Here is a 15,771-nt window from a genome sequence, read left to right as displayed (position 1 = left end):
TGGTCTTACAATTATTTAAAAAAATCAAATTTGAGATTTGACCTTTATTTCTTGATGAAAAAGATAGTATTTTATAAATTCAGAGCATAAAAATAAAGTACCTACCATACTCATCTAACATCTTCCAGATTTTCATCTCCCCCGATCGATTATTCTTTCCCTCTCTCTCCACTCATCTTCCTGATTTCCGGCGTCTGATTTCACGGCAGCCAACCACCATCAACTTCTCCCAACGTCAGAATTCAGATCGAGTCCCATCCTCTCCTCCGACGGCGCCCCCGGTGGAGTTGCTCTCGAATTCCGATTAGCTTTACCTTTCCCAATTAGGGCGAGGCCTCGGCTTGTGATCGGAGTAGTATAAGTATAGTCGGAAGCCCCGCCTATCCTCTTTGTCTTCCATCCAAGATTGTACTTGCAAGTATTCCGTAGAAGCAATTCGAATTCCTTTCTAGTCTTCAGAATTCTGCCCAAGCTGGTAGACCTCCCTCACAATTTGCTGAAGAAATTTCAAAAAGATGGACATGTTGTCGGAGCTGCCAGAGGACATATTGATGGACATCTTTGCCACCCTTGAGATCCCTGATCTCATACGTGCCGGATCTGTCTGCCATTCATGGCGCTCGGCCTACACCAGCCTGCACAACCTTGGGAACTACTACAAAAAGCCCTAGATACCTTGCTTGCTGTTCACTTCTGAATCTGCTGGTGAGAGTGTGGCATGCCTCTACAGCCTCCTGGAGAAGAGGGTTTACAAGTTAACTCTCCCAGAGCCACCTATACGCAGTAGGTTCCTGATTGGGTCTACAGTTGGCTGGTTGGTCACTGTCGATGAGAGATCTGAAATTGAAATGCACCTTCTCAATCCCATCACCGGAGAGCAGATAGCTCTCCCTTCTGTCCACTCGTATGAATACTCGAGACGCACGGCTAATCAGGTTCTCCGCACACGTGATCTTGGTTTCCTGCCGGTATTGTTCCACCGCAAGGCTTTTGTGTTTTTTGATACATCTACAGGAAGCTTCATCGTGGTGCTCATCCACCGCCTAGCCTCTCAGCTCTCGTTTGCAAGAGTAGGGATGAGAAGTGGACCCGGCTGCCACCACACACATCTGGCTATGAGGACTGCACCTACAAGGATGGGCTGTTGTATGCAGTATCTTTATCTGGAGAAATCCATGCCTTCGATCTTAGTGGCCCTGCTGTCACAACAAAGATTATCATGGGAACGCCACACGATTTTGATTGTGAGAGCATGTACATTGTTCAAGCTCCATGGGGTGATCTTTTACTTGTTTGGCGTGCAAAAGACTTTGACTTTGAGGATCATGATCCTGATGCTGATCCTGCCACACTTGTGGTGAATACCGAGCAAATTAAGATGTATAAAGTTGACACTGATGTAAAAAGGCTTGTGGAAATCAACTTCTTGCATGACCACGTGTTGTTTCTTGGGCTTGGCCAATCACTTTGTCTCAACACTGAAGAATATCCGTCTCTCAATGCAAATCATGCCTATTTTACTGATGATGATCAATACCAAGCATGCAGGAAGAATAATCGTCGTGATATAGGAGTTCTAGACTTGGGTAATAATAGAAGGGAGAATCTTGTTTCTCCTCAGCTTTGGTCCAACTGGCCTACGCCCGTGTGGTTAATCTGATGAAATTGGCAGCGAATAAGAAGGTCTGGGGTTCAATTAGTCATTAGGCGCTTGCCTATGTGCACGTAGCCTAGGCCCCAAGCGGTGGACGACTATCAGAAAGAAGTGGTGATTGCTTTAATTAATAGAGCATCAGAGACCTTCGATCAAGTATCCAGGTTTTATGAACATCTGTCATCTTTTCATACCTTGTTACTCTCTCTTTTGGGGAGGATTCCGTTAATCTGGAATAGTGTTGCAATCGCCTTGAACTGCCTCAACAATTTCAGGGGCTTGTACAAAGTTCAGGGGCCTGCAAGTGGGCATATACAAATTATTAATTAAGATGCATTTTTGTTCTTCACAAGTACCGGGAGGTTCCTACTAATCTGCTCTATATACCAAGATGGCGCCATGAAGTTCTTAGCTCGCCCCTTGCGTCTTATGTGTTTGCTTTTGTCATTTGTGGTGCTCTATCTTATTTTTGACGGGCTAAGACAGGTGTTCTGCCGATTCATTAAAGAAGAGGGAAAACCAGTCTGAAACAGTTACATGTGCCTAAGAATCAACAGAGAAAACAAAAAGAACAGGAAAAGCAAAGAAAAATCGATGCCAACCTACATAGCTCGGCTGTACAAAAAAAGGATTACAATCCCCTCGCAGAATAAAAACTCTCCATTGCCCCCTCAGGCGTTGTTCGGTTATGAAATTCCCTGCAGCGATTGAGAGAGATTTGAGGGAACTTGAACTAAAATGGGATTGATGCCTCCCAAACCCCACCAGGATGGGAGTAACCGAACAGGCCCTCAGGGTTTGTTCGTTTTCATGATTTCCCCTTTGGATTGAGGGGGATTGGGAGGGATTAGAGGGAAAATGAACTAAAATCTCTGCCAATCCCTGTGGTTTTGTGGGCATCGGGCATAAGCGGACGGTCCCTCAATGATTTCCTTAAGCATCGCTCTGTCAGCTTCTCCCCCCCCCTCTCCCGTCTCATGAATGGCCTCTGGCGACTCACGGGGCGACCCCCTAACCCTAACCCTAGCGCAGCCGCCACCCCATCCTTCCCCCTCACCGTCGTTGCCGGTGGAAACTCCCTTACTCTTCCTTCTGCTGGCGTTGGGGCTCCTCCTCCTCCCGCGGGGTCTGGCGCCACTGCTCCTCCTGTCGATGGCAGCGTGAAGGCGTGCGACGCAACGAGCGATCGGTCGCGCCTGGCGGCAGGCCTGCGCCAAGGCTGCTCTGGCGCCGCCCTTCGAGTCGGGATCTGCAGGCGCCTCCTCTGCCTTGCTACCGACAGTTTGATTCTTGCTTCCCTGCGGTAGTGGTGATCTCCGGTGGTCTGCTGCTTCCCTGCCTCCGCCTCGCCGTTTTACTTGGGTCTCGGGGGTCGGTGGTTAAGGGAGGGGCGAACTCCCTGCCCGGCAGCGTCCGGTGCCAACGATGGCGACGCTTGTGGGCGCCGTTACCTCCTTGGAGGCGTCATCGTGGCCCCTGACCATTCCTTCTCCATCCTCGGGCTCTAGGGGTAACCTTAGGTTCGGCTTGCCAGGGCTCCAAACCAAGCAGTGGCAGTGGCGCCTTGGCGTCGTTCCCTCTTTGGAGGCGCTACCTTGGTTGCCCGTGGAGTCTTCAGGTGTGGCGGCGTGACATGGCAGTCTCTCTTCTTGGCGGTGAGGTATCACGATGCTGGAGTTGATCCTCTGCTCTGGGTGTTGGACTTCTGGGGCGCGATGTTGGTCGCTGCCGGTTCCCTGGTTGTTGCCTCTTCCAATTCAGACCAGGTCATTCATCTACTTGTCGACCGGGGCATGATCTGCTTCCAGATCGGCCTCCCTTCTTAGGCGTTTTGGTGGGGGAACTGCCCGGGGCAGTCTTGGTGTCATGGTCACAGATTGGGGTGTCTTGCAGCTGTCGTGAAGCGGCCTTTGATGTCTTGTGCTTTGCTTCTTTGCCTTAGTACAGGAGGTTGGGCAAAGCGAGTCTCTTGCCACTGTGGTTTGAAGCTTGGTGGCATCTCTTTTACCTGCTCCGATCCTAGGCTGGCTGAAGGTCTGCTGTTGTAGCTCCAGGCTAGCTAGGGCTCCGTCTTAGGTCGTCCGATGAGGACGGTCGTGTTCTTTTCTTTTGTGGCCTCGTCGTTGGCGGGTGCATCGCATATGTTGTAAATCTTGTAAGATTTGGTTACTCACGCTTTATTTGCGCCTTCTTCTTAATGAAAATGACGCGCTTCCAAGCGTGTTTGAGAAAAAAAACTCGACAATTTCACTCTTTCCACAGATTCCAGATCACACATGCAACAAAAGCCACTGCAGCTTTGCGCTCCGGCGAACGAACGCCTACAACCATAATTTTCCGACATCGCTGAACAGAGGAAGCAGCCGTCATCGCCTAGAAAAAATCTTAGTGCAGCTAGGTGCTACCCATCTTGTGTATCAGTGTATGGATTGAACGTCTATGAGAATTTTTATTTGCTCTTGGAACGTCGGAGGTCTTTTTTTTTTACCAATTAAAATACCTCTTTATTCATTATCGATAATGGTTACATCATTTAGGAGAAGAGGTAAAATACTCTCAGGAGGATTTTCCATCCAGGTGAGGGAGGGAGAATATTTAGTAGGTTGGGATAACTCATGAGCAACAATATTCGCTTCCCGAGGGCAGTGACAAAACGTTACTCCTAGGTAGAAGCAGTCATAGCACCGAGACCTGCAGATCTACCTCCCTTGTTCATGACATCGATAACTTCCACACTATCTGAATTCACTAATAGCATGTTGCATCCGCAATGTTGGCAAGCTCCAGGCCCATGCGAAGTGCCATTGCTTCAGCGATAGGAACACTTGGACAACCTGTGATCTTCTGATTAGCTGCAGCAACAAATTCGCCTCTATGGTTCCTAAGGACAGCTCCAATTGCACCGTCGAGTGAATCTTGATCTAGCGCTGCATCCACATTCAACTTGAAAATCCCTTGCGGTGTTTTCTGCCATCCATGCCTCTCTTAATGCTTGCTTTTTTACCCCTCGCACGGGCAAAGTTCTCACCCATCACACGGATTGAAATAGCAGAGCGTGCCGGGGTTTGGACAAGCTCCCCGCGAACGCCTTGCCTTCGTTCCCACCATAAGTACCACGAAGCTGTAGCAATAAGATTACCAAGGTCAGACGATGCATGCTCTTCCATCAGGAATTGTAGGACGATCTGACTAGAGCGATCCACAGCACAAGCATGTTGGACAACATCCCCGAGGTCAAGATTGTCCCATACCTCCTTTGCTCGACAGCAAGTAAAAAGCAGAACGTCGAAGGTCTTGGTGATGACAAGAAATGTGCCGACGTGCTTACAATCGTTTACACAGAGCCCAAGCACACATCCAGGCACATTTTCCGGTCCGGCATGGACGCAGCACAGGTTAGTTGAATTCGAAGTCAGTCAGCCGGACCACCAACATGTGTGTCGCGAGTCCGCTGGGCCACCGTGTGCATTGGCGAGCAAGCCGTCTCAGCGAGTGTGATTCCACGAGCGCGGTGACAGAAAAGGCCCGTTCTCGTTTGGTCTGTCCAGTGGTGTCTGGGCTTCGCTGGTGGGAGGATAACCCATTTGTCTTGGCCCATGTTGACTACGCCAGGCCAGACAGAGATGGGGCGGAGATGACAGCGAGCGGGCGACCGACCGCAGCATCATGGCTAGAAGGGACTCAATTCTCCATAAGTTCTCGAAGCTATTGCCTGTTGTGAGGCTCTGGCACTGGCTGCCAACCTGAATATTTCCCATGTTCAGGTTGCGTCTGACTGCCTTGGAGTTGTGAATAATTTTCAGGAGTGTACGTTGTGTTCCTATAGCGCCATTGCTAGAGAGTTCCAGGCAAGGCGGAATCTGTTCCATGGAGTCATCCTAGCTCTCATAACCTATCCAAGGATGCGTCTACTCTCACTATGGGGCGTCCTTTGTGGCTTCTCAGCACCCCTGACATTTCTTGTATCCCAACTAATATTCTGAGTTAATAAAGTGGGGTACTTCGCCAAAAAAAAGGCTAGAAGAAGATCTTTGGCACAGAAGCTCGCTATGCTGGAGAGACTCTTGTGTTGATAAGTTGAGCATAAACCACCACTAATGGCGGATGGAGAGAAAGAACACAATACTAATTGGCACATGTAATTTTTTTTTAAACGGAGGCAAAAGCTTTGCCTCATCTCATTAAATAAGAAGGAGTTCGAACAAGGTTGAAAGGAAAAAGAAAAGAAAAAAAAGGCTAGAAGAAGAGCTTTGGCACAGAAGCTTTGTCTCATCTCATTAAGACTCTTGTGTTGATAAGTTGAGCATAAACCACCACTAATGGCGGATGGAGAGAAAGAACACAATACTAATTGGCACATGTAATTTTTTTTTAAACGGAGGCAAAAGCTTTGCCTCATCTCATTAAATAAGAAGGAGTTCGAACAAGGTTGAAAGGAAAAAGAAAAGAAAAAAAAGGCTAGAAGAAGAGCTTTGGCACAGAAGCTTTGCCTCATCTCATTGGCACATGTAAAATAAATTAGGCATATGGTGTAGGGGCATAACATCTTCTCTTTATCATTTCACTTTTCCTAAAATGAATTCAGCTGAGCCGTATTTATAGAGTAGCACAAGTTCTGTTAAGTTCTGGAGGGAATTCCATATATACCATCTAAAATTTGTCCAAATGTTCAAATGCCACTAAAAATTTTCGCTTTTCAAATCTATTGTTCAAATTTAGCACTGTGTTTAAATTAACCACCGCCGTCAGTTGACTATTAGTTCAACATTATCTGACCTTCAAGTGGAGAAAATTGAACAAAATTTGAGTATATTATTTTGAACACTATTTCGGCTGTGAACTACGATGAATTTAGGTATATTATTATGCTGGACTTTATTGTGAAAATTGCTATGTTAAGCTGAACAAAGGAATATGTTGCTGAAATATTGTTTTCACACCGATTTCTTTTTCTATTTTCTTGCTGAAATTTATCCCAAACTTGTTTGCTAAACTGATGGCAACAATTATGTAGCAGCATAAAGAAGAATTGTTGCTGACCATGTAAAGGTGCTAGGGGCAAAATAGTCTTTTCATCAGCCACATGACGGTCACTCACTGTAGTGAACTCAGACGCGGTGCAAAATTTGAGTGGTAGATTTGAAAAGCGGAAATTCTAAGTGGTATATTGAGTGTTTGGAAAATTATTGATGTTGTATATGGAATTGCATCTTGCTTCCACAGGCGCCACAGAAACAAACTAAAAATTTCGTGATATTGGCTTGGATGGAAGTTTTCTTTTAGAAAAATCACCCGGGCTTTATTTTCAGCACCACAGAGCGGAGGTTCCGTATCTTGCAGCCATTAGATGAGAATATATTGGAGATTAGGATGTGTGCAATTACATGGGCTTAAAACGATCAAATTGGCACCCTGCACTTGGATTAATTAGTGCAAACCACACTGACCCGCTTGCTTGATGGTATCCAACGGTTGAAGTTGTGGAACCGCTGCATTATCGTGCACACAAACATTTCTGTCTTTCTGATAAAATTCCTCTGAATCAAAGGGAGAGTTTCAGAGCAAGTGTTTGCACCTGCGCCTGTAAAAATCGATGATCCAGGATTCCAGGGTGATCGAGCACTTGTTCTTCCACTTGGGGTCTCCAGTCTCCACGTGCTTACTGTTAATTGGGACCCCTCCAAGCTTTCCAGCTATTTTACCCGGCCCGTGTCATGGTCCCAGGATGATGGGGTAGGACGTAAGTAACGACGCCCGACATGGGATGGAATCCTCCATCTGTCTCATCCTCAGAGAGATTGCCGTGAATCCACTCCAGAATGATATGCAGCAGGAAATGGAAGAAGGGCTGCATGTGTGCACCGATCGGCAAGCTGGGATCCGAGTGACGGTCCGACACACACGAATGAATCACGAGTGATGCGCAATGATTCGATGCTACCACCCGGTGAATGGCGACGGGTGAAGAATATATACGGTGACCCGTGTGTCTTGCCTCCACATCACATATGCCCCTGCCTGAGAAACCGGAAGCAGAGCAAATGATGTTTTTTTCTTTCTTTCTAGAATACACCCAAGAAGGTGTATATATCATCGTCATTTATAGAAGAAGAGCAAATGATGTGCTTGTAGAATTTTTTGGCTGAACGTCTCCTAGTCGCTCTTGGCCAAGATACCTCAGCTTGTGCCTTACAACGCATCCTAGCTTGCACATAAATACACCTTTGCCAATTTGCCATGGCAAACATAGTAAGGAAAAATGTTCCATGCTTTTCGGCAAAGAATTAATTGGCTTTGTATGTTAGCAGATAGTACTATATGTAGCTAAATCTATAGTGAATATTCTTTCGCTCCCCTTTCAGTTGTCCTGTAGTTGAACCCGAATGCAAAGTAGTATGCGCCTTGTACAAAAGGAAGATACTTTGCAAGATCATGTGTGATTAGCCTATGGCGGTTGGGGCTCGTTTTCACGAGGAATCCGTGTTTAATTAATATACTTAGGGGTGACTTGATCAGAGAAAAGCATGCGATGGGATTAGGTTAATCATATCAGGAGAAGAGTTGCCCAATAGCATTTTTCTTTTCATTTCTCGAGAACGAGGTGGGGGTAGGTTAACGTGTTAACAAAGCTATCTTAGTACCAGCAGGCATAGGAGACTGGAGATAAAGTCCTAGACAATGTCGCCATGATCTAAGTGATCGATAGTTAGGGAGAACTAATGCGTGTGTGCACGCGATGTTATGGTGCATGTACACTCAACTAGCTGGGTCTGTTAGTGCAATCTATCTTTATTTATCGCTTCCCGATCAAAAAAATATCTTTATTTATCGCTAATTATTTGGTATTCCATTGTTGGCCATATGCATAATTCAAAACGTGAGTATATGTGCATATGTAAGTATGTAACCATTAACCATGGGCTATCTCTCCTAACAAGGAGAGCACGAGTTTGACAATTCATCTGTGGTTTCAGTTCAGAACTTTTAAAAGAGTTTTTTACTGGTAACCCCGTTTACACGGCGGAGGCGCTGGGAATACCAAGAGGTAACCGAAGATATATTGTTTAGTACTCAAATGAATTGACACTTATTATGGATCAGAGTGACTAATAAAAATCAAAATACATAGTAGTATCCTTTTTTATAATCAAATTTGCCATGTATTGCATTTGTGTTGTTTTGTTCGTGCAATATATACATGCCTTGAGACTGATCCATGCATGCTCATTTTAAAAATCCAACAGCGACTTTAATTTCATATAAAATTTGTTCCACAATATATCTATCTATGTAGTTTGTATGAACGCCATATTGCTATTTTATTTAGTTTTTATTCTAACTTTGTTTTCCATGTACATAACTTTATCTAATAATTAGCTATTTTTTACTTCATATCAATTTCATATTAAGACCAAGCTGTTATTTTACATATTTTTTTGATGGAAAGACCGTAGGGAAAATCCCTAAAACATAATTTTGAGCACAAGGATTTGAACCATGGTGGGTGGAATCATGCACCCACGACTCCACCATCACACGAAAAGGTGTTTCTCTGTTATTTTACATTTTAATGTCAAATTTAATGCATAAAGAGACTATTCAACATCTCTTCCTCGACTATATATCCTAAGATTTGCATACTGTGGTGCATCATTTTTGTGAGTTTTAACCTCCCTCCACCACGATCAGTATCAAATATGTTTAGGAAATTGTTACTAGCGATTCCTAAATCTATCAAATCACTTATTTTGACGGGCACATATGATATTTGTTGGTCTAGCTACTTGGAACCGACGTAATGATCTTGTTTTTTACAAGAAAAAAGTTTGCCCTTTCTTGCAGGTATTTCGGCTGGTACTTCACTGGCTTCGTATCTGGTTTCTACTACAAAATGTGGAGGCACAAGCTTTAATGGACTCTGGGTGTGATTGGCTTTTTTGTGTGTAACTTTGGACTGTGTTTTTTCCTCTTCTTTGTAAGAATCTTGACGATAATATATGATTATGTTCTCAAACGATGCAGAGGCCGTGTTTTAACCCTCCTTTATGAAAAGATAGGTTATCTCTTTCAAAAGAATTGTACTCTTTATCTGCATAATAAAAATCAAATGCCCTTTCGGGATTTTGTATGAATATCTAAATTCATCGACACAATTATAATCTTGATTCATTGTGACCAGACGGCAAACGGTATAAAACGGTGCACATATTTTACTATTTTAGCATTTGTAAACAAACGTGATGTCTTTATACATTGAAATATAGATTAGCTGCAAATAAGTGCGTAAAGTATTTTTTTAACTTCTGCGAGCAAACGTGATGTTCTTTTTTAGTATGATCTAGATATAAATTAGGTGCAATTAAGTGCACGATCGAGAGAGAAGACGACCATGCCTGCATGAACAATGACATGCATGTACGTATAAGTATAACTAAAAGTACTTGTGTGCAAAGTGCTATGGAAAGAGAAGCAATTTTTTAACCTGGGGTGGACTATTGTTCTGCCAAGTTTGAAAAGCCAATTTAGACTATTATATCTTAATTAAGTGCCGTACCCATAGCTAGGTAGGACTAGAGTATATATAGCCATGAAAGCGTCGTGAAACAAGGAATTAAATGTCGCAAAGAAACAAGGAATTGAAAGAAGGGAGAGAAAATGAGCTGGATGACATTTCTTGAGCTAGGAGAAAACTCGGTAGAGATTATTGAAATTTACAATTTAGAAAGCAATCGGGGTAGAATACTAATTAATAAGGCTAGTGGGCCAGATGGCTTTCCCATTGAATTTTATAAAAAATTGGTCTTTGGTCTGTCATGATCTTTTGTTACTATTTAATACTAGATATTTCTAGATTTAACTATGAGATCATTATCTTACTTCCGAAAGGGCAAGATGCAAATAAAATTCAAATGTATAGGCCCATTTGCCTATCCAATGTCCTTTTTAAAATCTTCACTAAATGTGTGCATAATAAAACTGCCTTGGTAGCTGACAAGGTAGTAGATGAGATTCAATCTGTATTTATCAAAGGTAGATATGTCCTGGATAATGTGGTACTACTTCATGAGTGCTTAGATGACCTGCATAGGAAGAAAAAACCTGGGGTGCTATTTAAGGTTGATTTCGAAAAAGCATACGATAAAATAAATTGGTCGTTTATGTTTAATGTTCTTAGAATGAAGGGCTTCCCTTCAAAGTATATAGACTGGGTGATGAGTACAATTAGTGATGGTCATGTAGCTGGCATGGCCAATGACATCATAGGACCTTATTTCAAAACTAAGAAGGGCTTAAGACAAGGAGACCCCTTATCCCCTATTTTGTTCAATATTGCTGATGATACTCTTGCGGTTCTTATTAAAAGAGCACAAGAATTGGGACTTATTAAAGGGTTGGCTTCCAATTTGCTAGATGATGGAATGATTATTTTACAATACGCCGACGACACTATTTTCTGTTTTGAGGATGATCTCATTAGTGCTAGAAACCTAAAATTTATACTGTGTCTTTTTGAACATTTAACAGGGCTGAAAATTAAGTGAAGTGTACTGTTTTGGGACTGAAAGATCGAGTACGCCACAGAGGGGGGGTGAATGTGACCAGTTTTAATTCTTTCTTAAAAAATGAAGACTGAAGACTGAAGATAGTCACAGTGCTTCAACAACAGAGATTTTACTTAGCAATTTTAGAGTAGCAGTGGAATGAAGAAAGATGAACAAGTAAAGCAGTAGCAGTGAAAACAATAACAGTACAAGTCCACCCAATCCTACGTCTCCGTTGAGTGGGCTGAGTCACACAAGACTCGCGGATATACAAGTCCACCCAATCCTATTGAGCTAAGACCTAAGTCTCGCCCAGTTACTCGTGATAGATCTTGAGGTGATCTCCGGACCTTCACAGACTGGTTGATGGCGAATCACAAGCGTCGATTGCTCTTCAACACTGACTCCTAGCCGTCTAGGTGATGCCAATCACCAAGAGTACCAAGCTTCAAGTGCTCGGCTAGAGAGGGGATCCCATTCTTATCTGGTGTTCTTCAAAACCACTCGCTGGGGGATCACCACCGAACCCGTTCGGGGTGGGTCGTCTTATATGGCCTTGGCCACGACCGATCTAGCCGTTGTGACCCGTTGGATAAAGTGATCCCTGAGACTCTAGTTCATACTTTATCTCTTTGTCTCACAACGATTAGATTACGTGGTCAAAATGTAAAACGACAAAGATTTTCAAACACATTTGAAATCAGAGTGAAGACTTCACGCGGAAGTTTCTGTGAAGCCTGAAATGCTTCATTCTTCACTCCGATGAAAAACACTCACGCAGAAAATGGTTTTCGCCTAAGCTGAACATGAAGAATAGGTTTCACCTGAACCAGCTCCACACATCAAACCCCCCTTAATATCACTGCATTCCTATACTCAAGTGAAGAAAAAACAACGAAAAGACCTATGAAGAAAGCTACGCTTCACATTTTTCACTGAGTTCTTCATACTTCAAGCCAGTACCTGTACTTCAATTTTTAGGAGTCATCGATGCTGGTTAAACCAACTTTTCTGAGGAACTAAAACCTGAAACACTCCGTGTAACTCATTAGTTTCTCAACCATGTTGTCATCATTCATCAAAACCCATACAGGAGCAAGGTTTCCCTTTCAGGGACAGCAACTGAGAAAAATGATGAGTATTCGTTGATTTTTACATGTCAGAAAGGGACAGATCCTTTTAGATATCTAGGGATTCCAATTAAGGATAAGAGACTCACTAATAGTGATTGGAAAGTAATAGAAGATAAGGCAGAAGGTAAACTCTGTTGCTGGCAAGGAAAGATTTTGTCCTTGGGGGGGAGACTGGCTTTAGTAGAGGCTGGGTTAAGTAATGCTCCTAGCTATATGATTTCTCTGTTTATAATTCCTAAAGGGGTTAAAAAAAGATTAGATTTCTTTCGAGCTCGTTTATTGTGGCAGGAAGATCAAGGGGTAAAGAAATATCATTTGGTTAATTGGCAAGGAATCTGTCAACCTAGAGATCAAGGTGGTTTAGGAGTAACTGATTTAGATATTAAGAATATTTGTCTTTTATGCAAATGGTTATGGAAATTAGAGAATGAAGAGGGTGTTTGGCAGGATATGATTAGAGCCAAATACCTGAAGAAACAAATACTTTACAGATGTGAACAGGGCTGTGGCAGTCTCATTTCTGGCAAGGGTTGATGCAAGTTAAACCCATTTTTATTAACTGTTGTAGAAAAATAATAGGTAATGGGGAACGGACATGTTTCTAGGAGGAACATTGAACATGAGACTAAGCTCTTTGTGATAAATTTCCTAGATTATATGGAATAGTTAATAAGCAGTATGTGTCAGTAGCTGAGGTAGTAGGTTCTAGATGGAAGTGTATCAGCTTCCGAAGATCTTTCCAGGAGGAAACGTTGGACATGTGGAATCAAGTGGTAGACCTATGCCAGCATGTTCAGCCGACAGAGGAAGAGGATAGGTGTTTTTGGACATTGACTAAGTCTGGTCAATTCTCAGTAAGATCTTTATATAGAATGCTGAAAGATAAACAGGTTGCTATCCCATATTTGCAGCTGTGGAAAACTAGGATCCTTTCAAAAGTTAAGGTCTTCTTATGGTTAATGTGCAGAAACAGCATATTAACAAGGGACAACTTAGCTAAACGAGGTTGGGATGGACCAACTAAATGTGAATTTTGTGGTGATCAAGAAAGTGTTGATCACTTGTTCTTTTCCAGTTCGGTGGCGAAATTCCGCTGGAATGTGATATGTTGTTCCATTGGGATCAACAAGGCCACTGAATCGATGGATGATCTTATTAACATCTGGATACTGCAATTCAAAGGGCGGCAACGCACATATGTATCTATGGGCGTGGCCTCTTTGTGCTGGAGTATTTGGAAAAGCCGCAATTTATCTTGTTTCCAAGGAATAGAGCTTAAGGAACCTACTAATATTATCTTTTATGTATGTCATTGGATAGAATTTTGAGCTGGTCTTCAAAAGGATTCTGATCGTGAGAGGTTTAAGATTGGGGCTTCCAAACTCTCGCATAAAGCATCGGAAGTTCTGCGGACGTCCTCTGAATGGCGGGCGACGACGAGGAGGACTACAGACTGATGCTGCAGCTGCTTGTAGTACATCAAGACATTTCTGTAGTCTATGTCGTTTGGCCTATAATTTGCAGTTTTGCTGGAGTTTAGCAGTTGTATGCTGCCAGCATTGTTTTGGTTTTTACTTTTCGCATGCTGAACTCCTAATTAACACCTGTTGAACTGCTGATTTCGCTAATGAAATCGGGAGCTGAGCTCTTTTATTATGAAAAAAACTAATTAATTAAAGGAGTACATAAAAACCCATGCACGAAGGCTTTACAGATTTGATCAGCAGCGTCCAGAGCAACACCAACTAGCACAAATTAAGCTTAAAAGTTTGGTAATCCCCTATATAAACCCAGCAATTAGTGTAGTAGTAAAAGCACACCACGACAAGCGAATTATTGAGGCACGCTTAATAATTCAGCACATGCAGTATATGGAACCAACAAATCATATGCTCTCTCTCTCTTTCCATGAAACCCAACATGGCTAATTTACACCAAATAACCCGGAGGTAACATTAATTGCTACGAACACGCGGCCGGATTGACGGAGACGGACGCAGCTATAGCTAGACTGAGATGCATGTCGTCAATGGCGGCGCGGGGCGCGCCCGCAAAGGCGCAGCACGAGCAGCAGTAGCACTTATCTCGAATCGATCGATCTCACGGCGACTTGACCTTGTCGGCGAAGCAGGAGGCGGCGCGCTTGCAGGAGCGGTAGAGGCCGAGCATGGAGAGCCAGTCGGCGAGCGCGTCGGCTACCCGCGTCCTCCGGCGGCGGATCCGTATCCGCCCCCGGTTTTTCTCCGGCGGGAAGGAGCAGTCGTAGTCGGCGGGGACGACGGAGGAGGGGTCGTAGGGGTCGGCGCCGGACCTGCAGAGGAGCGAGGGCGGAAGCGGGAGGGGCTTCTTCCCGCCGCCGCCGCCGCCGCCCTTGGAGGAGGAGCGGGCTGCGGAGCGCGCGGGGGTCTTGGGGATGCCCGGGCGGTGCTCCCAGGAGAAGGGCACGGAGGAGGCGCGGAGAGGGGAGGGGAGGAAGCGGTGGAAGGGGGACGGGGAAGGGGGGAAGAAGGAGGAGATTATTGGGGACGGCGCGGCGGTGGAGAAGGAGCTGGAGGGAAGGAGGCGGTGGCGGCGGCGCCTGCGTCGAGAAGGGGCGGCGGCGGGGGTTGCCGGCGCGGGTGGCGAGGAAGAAGTGGGCATCGATGTCTGTGGTGTTTGTTGTTGGTGGTGGCGATGGGGCAGGCCTGCTGCTGCGGTCTCGTCTCCGGGTTTTATCGTGCGCGCGCGGCTTTGGGTGTGGACTGACGAGCGGATGGACATGGGCACTGGAATATTTTTCTTCTGTTTTGGACCTCGCGTTGGCCTTCCAGGTGGGAGTGTGGGCCGCTGACATGGCTTCCTGGCGCTTTGCGCGATCTTTGTTGTTTCATACCCTTTTCTCGGAATCGTTTCCTACTTGTTTAGTTTTTTGAAAGAAAAACTCCGGCCGTAACCACCGCAAAATAATTGTTTCTTTCTCGCATATTCATATCAGCAGCATGCATGGCCATCTCTTAATCCTTTACGATTTCCGAATAACTATTAGGCATGCGAACGCCATTCCCCTGCTAGATGTTTTCGTATTATCGGTTACATGCACACTATCATCCGAAATATAATAGCGGAAGGGAAAAAGTTGCGCAAAAATAACTACAGTATTTCTCCGTCCAACAAAATATGTCTCAACTTTGACTAAATTTGAATGCATCTATACACTAAGTCATGTCTAAATACATCCAAATTTTGACAAATTTGAAATATCTTTTGTTCGACGAAGGGAGTACGTAGTACATTTATTCTTGCATTGTACAAAAATGAAAACGTAGATGATTTTTTTCAATGTTGTTTTAAAAAAAATTAAGAGTGGAGAATCTCGTTTAGTGCTGAAGAAAGTGGTGTTCAAAACTGTGTTGTAGTACTAGTTGAAACCGAGTGGGCGAAAAGCAGCCTTGGACTTACCAAG

General features: G+C 44.2%; 1 protein-coding gene and 1 pseudogene across 1 annotated transcript; one reads left to right on the top strand and one right to left on the bottom strand.

Moving 5' to 3' along the window:
- Positions 1-515: 515 nt before the first annotated feature.
- Positions 516-1,660, top strand: LOC100825624 (annotated as a pseudogene).
- A 12,391-nt stretch (positions 1,661-14,051) lies between these two features.
- LOC104583781 (vegetative cell wall protein gp1) lies at positions 14,052-15,067 on the bottom strand. The gene has a single exon (XM_010237224.3). The coding sequence runs from the start codon at positions 14,967-14,969 to the stop codon at positions 14,430-14,432; it is 540 nt and encodes a 179-aa protein (XP_010235526.1). The 5' UTR covers positions 14,970-15,067; the 3' UTR covers positions 14,052-14,429.
- Positions 15,068-15,771: the final 704 nt, after the last annotated feature.

Source organism: Brachypodium distachyon, chromosome 3 (assembly GCF_000005505.3).
Source record: "Brachypodium distachyon strain Bd21 chromosome 3, Brachypodium_distachyon_v3.0, whole genome shotgun sequence".
NCBI classification, from domain to species: Eukaryota; Viridiplantae; Streptophyta; class Magnoliopsida; order Poales; family Poaceae; genus Brachypodium; species Brachypodium distachyon.
The sequence above is the reverse complement of the archived record's forward strand: the minus strand, read 5'-3'. Positions and strand labels throughout refer to the sequence as shown.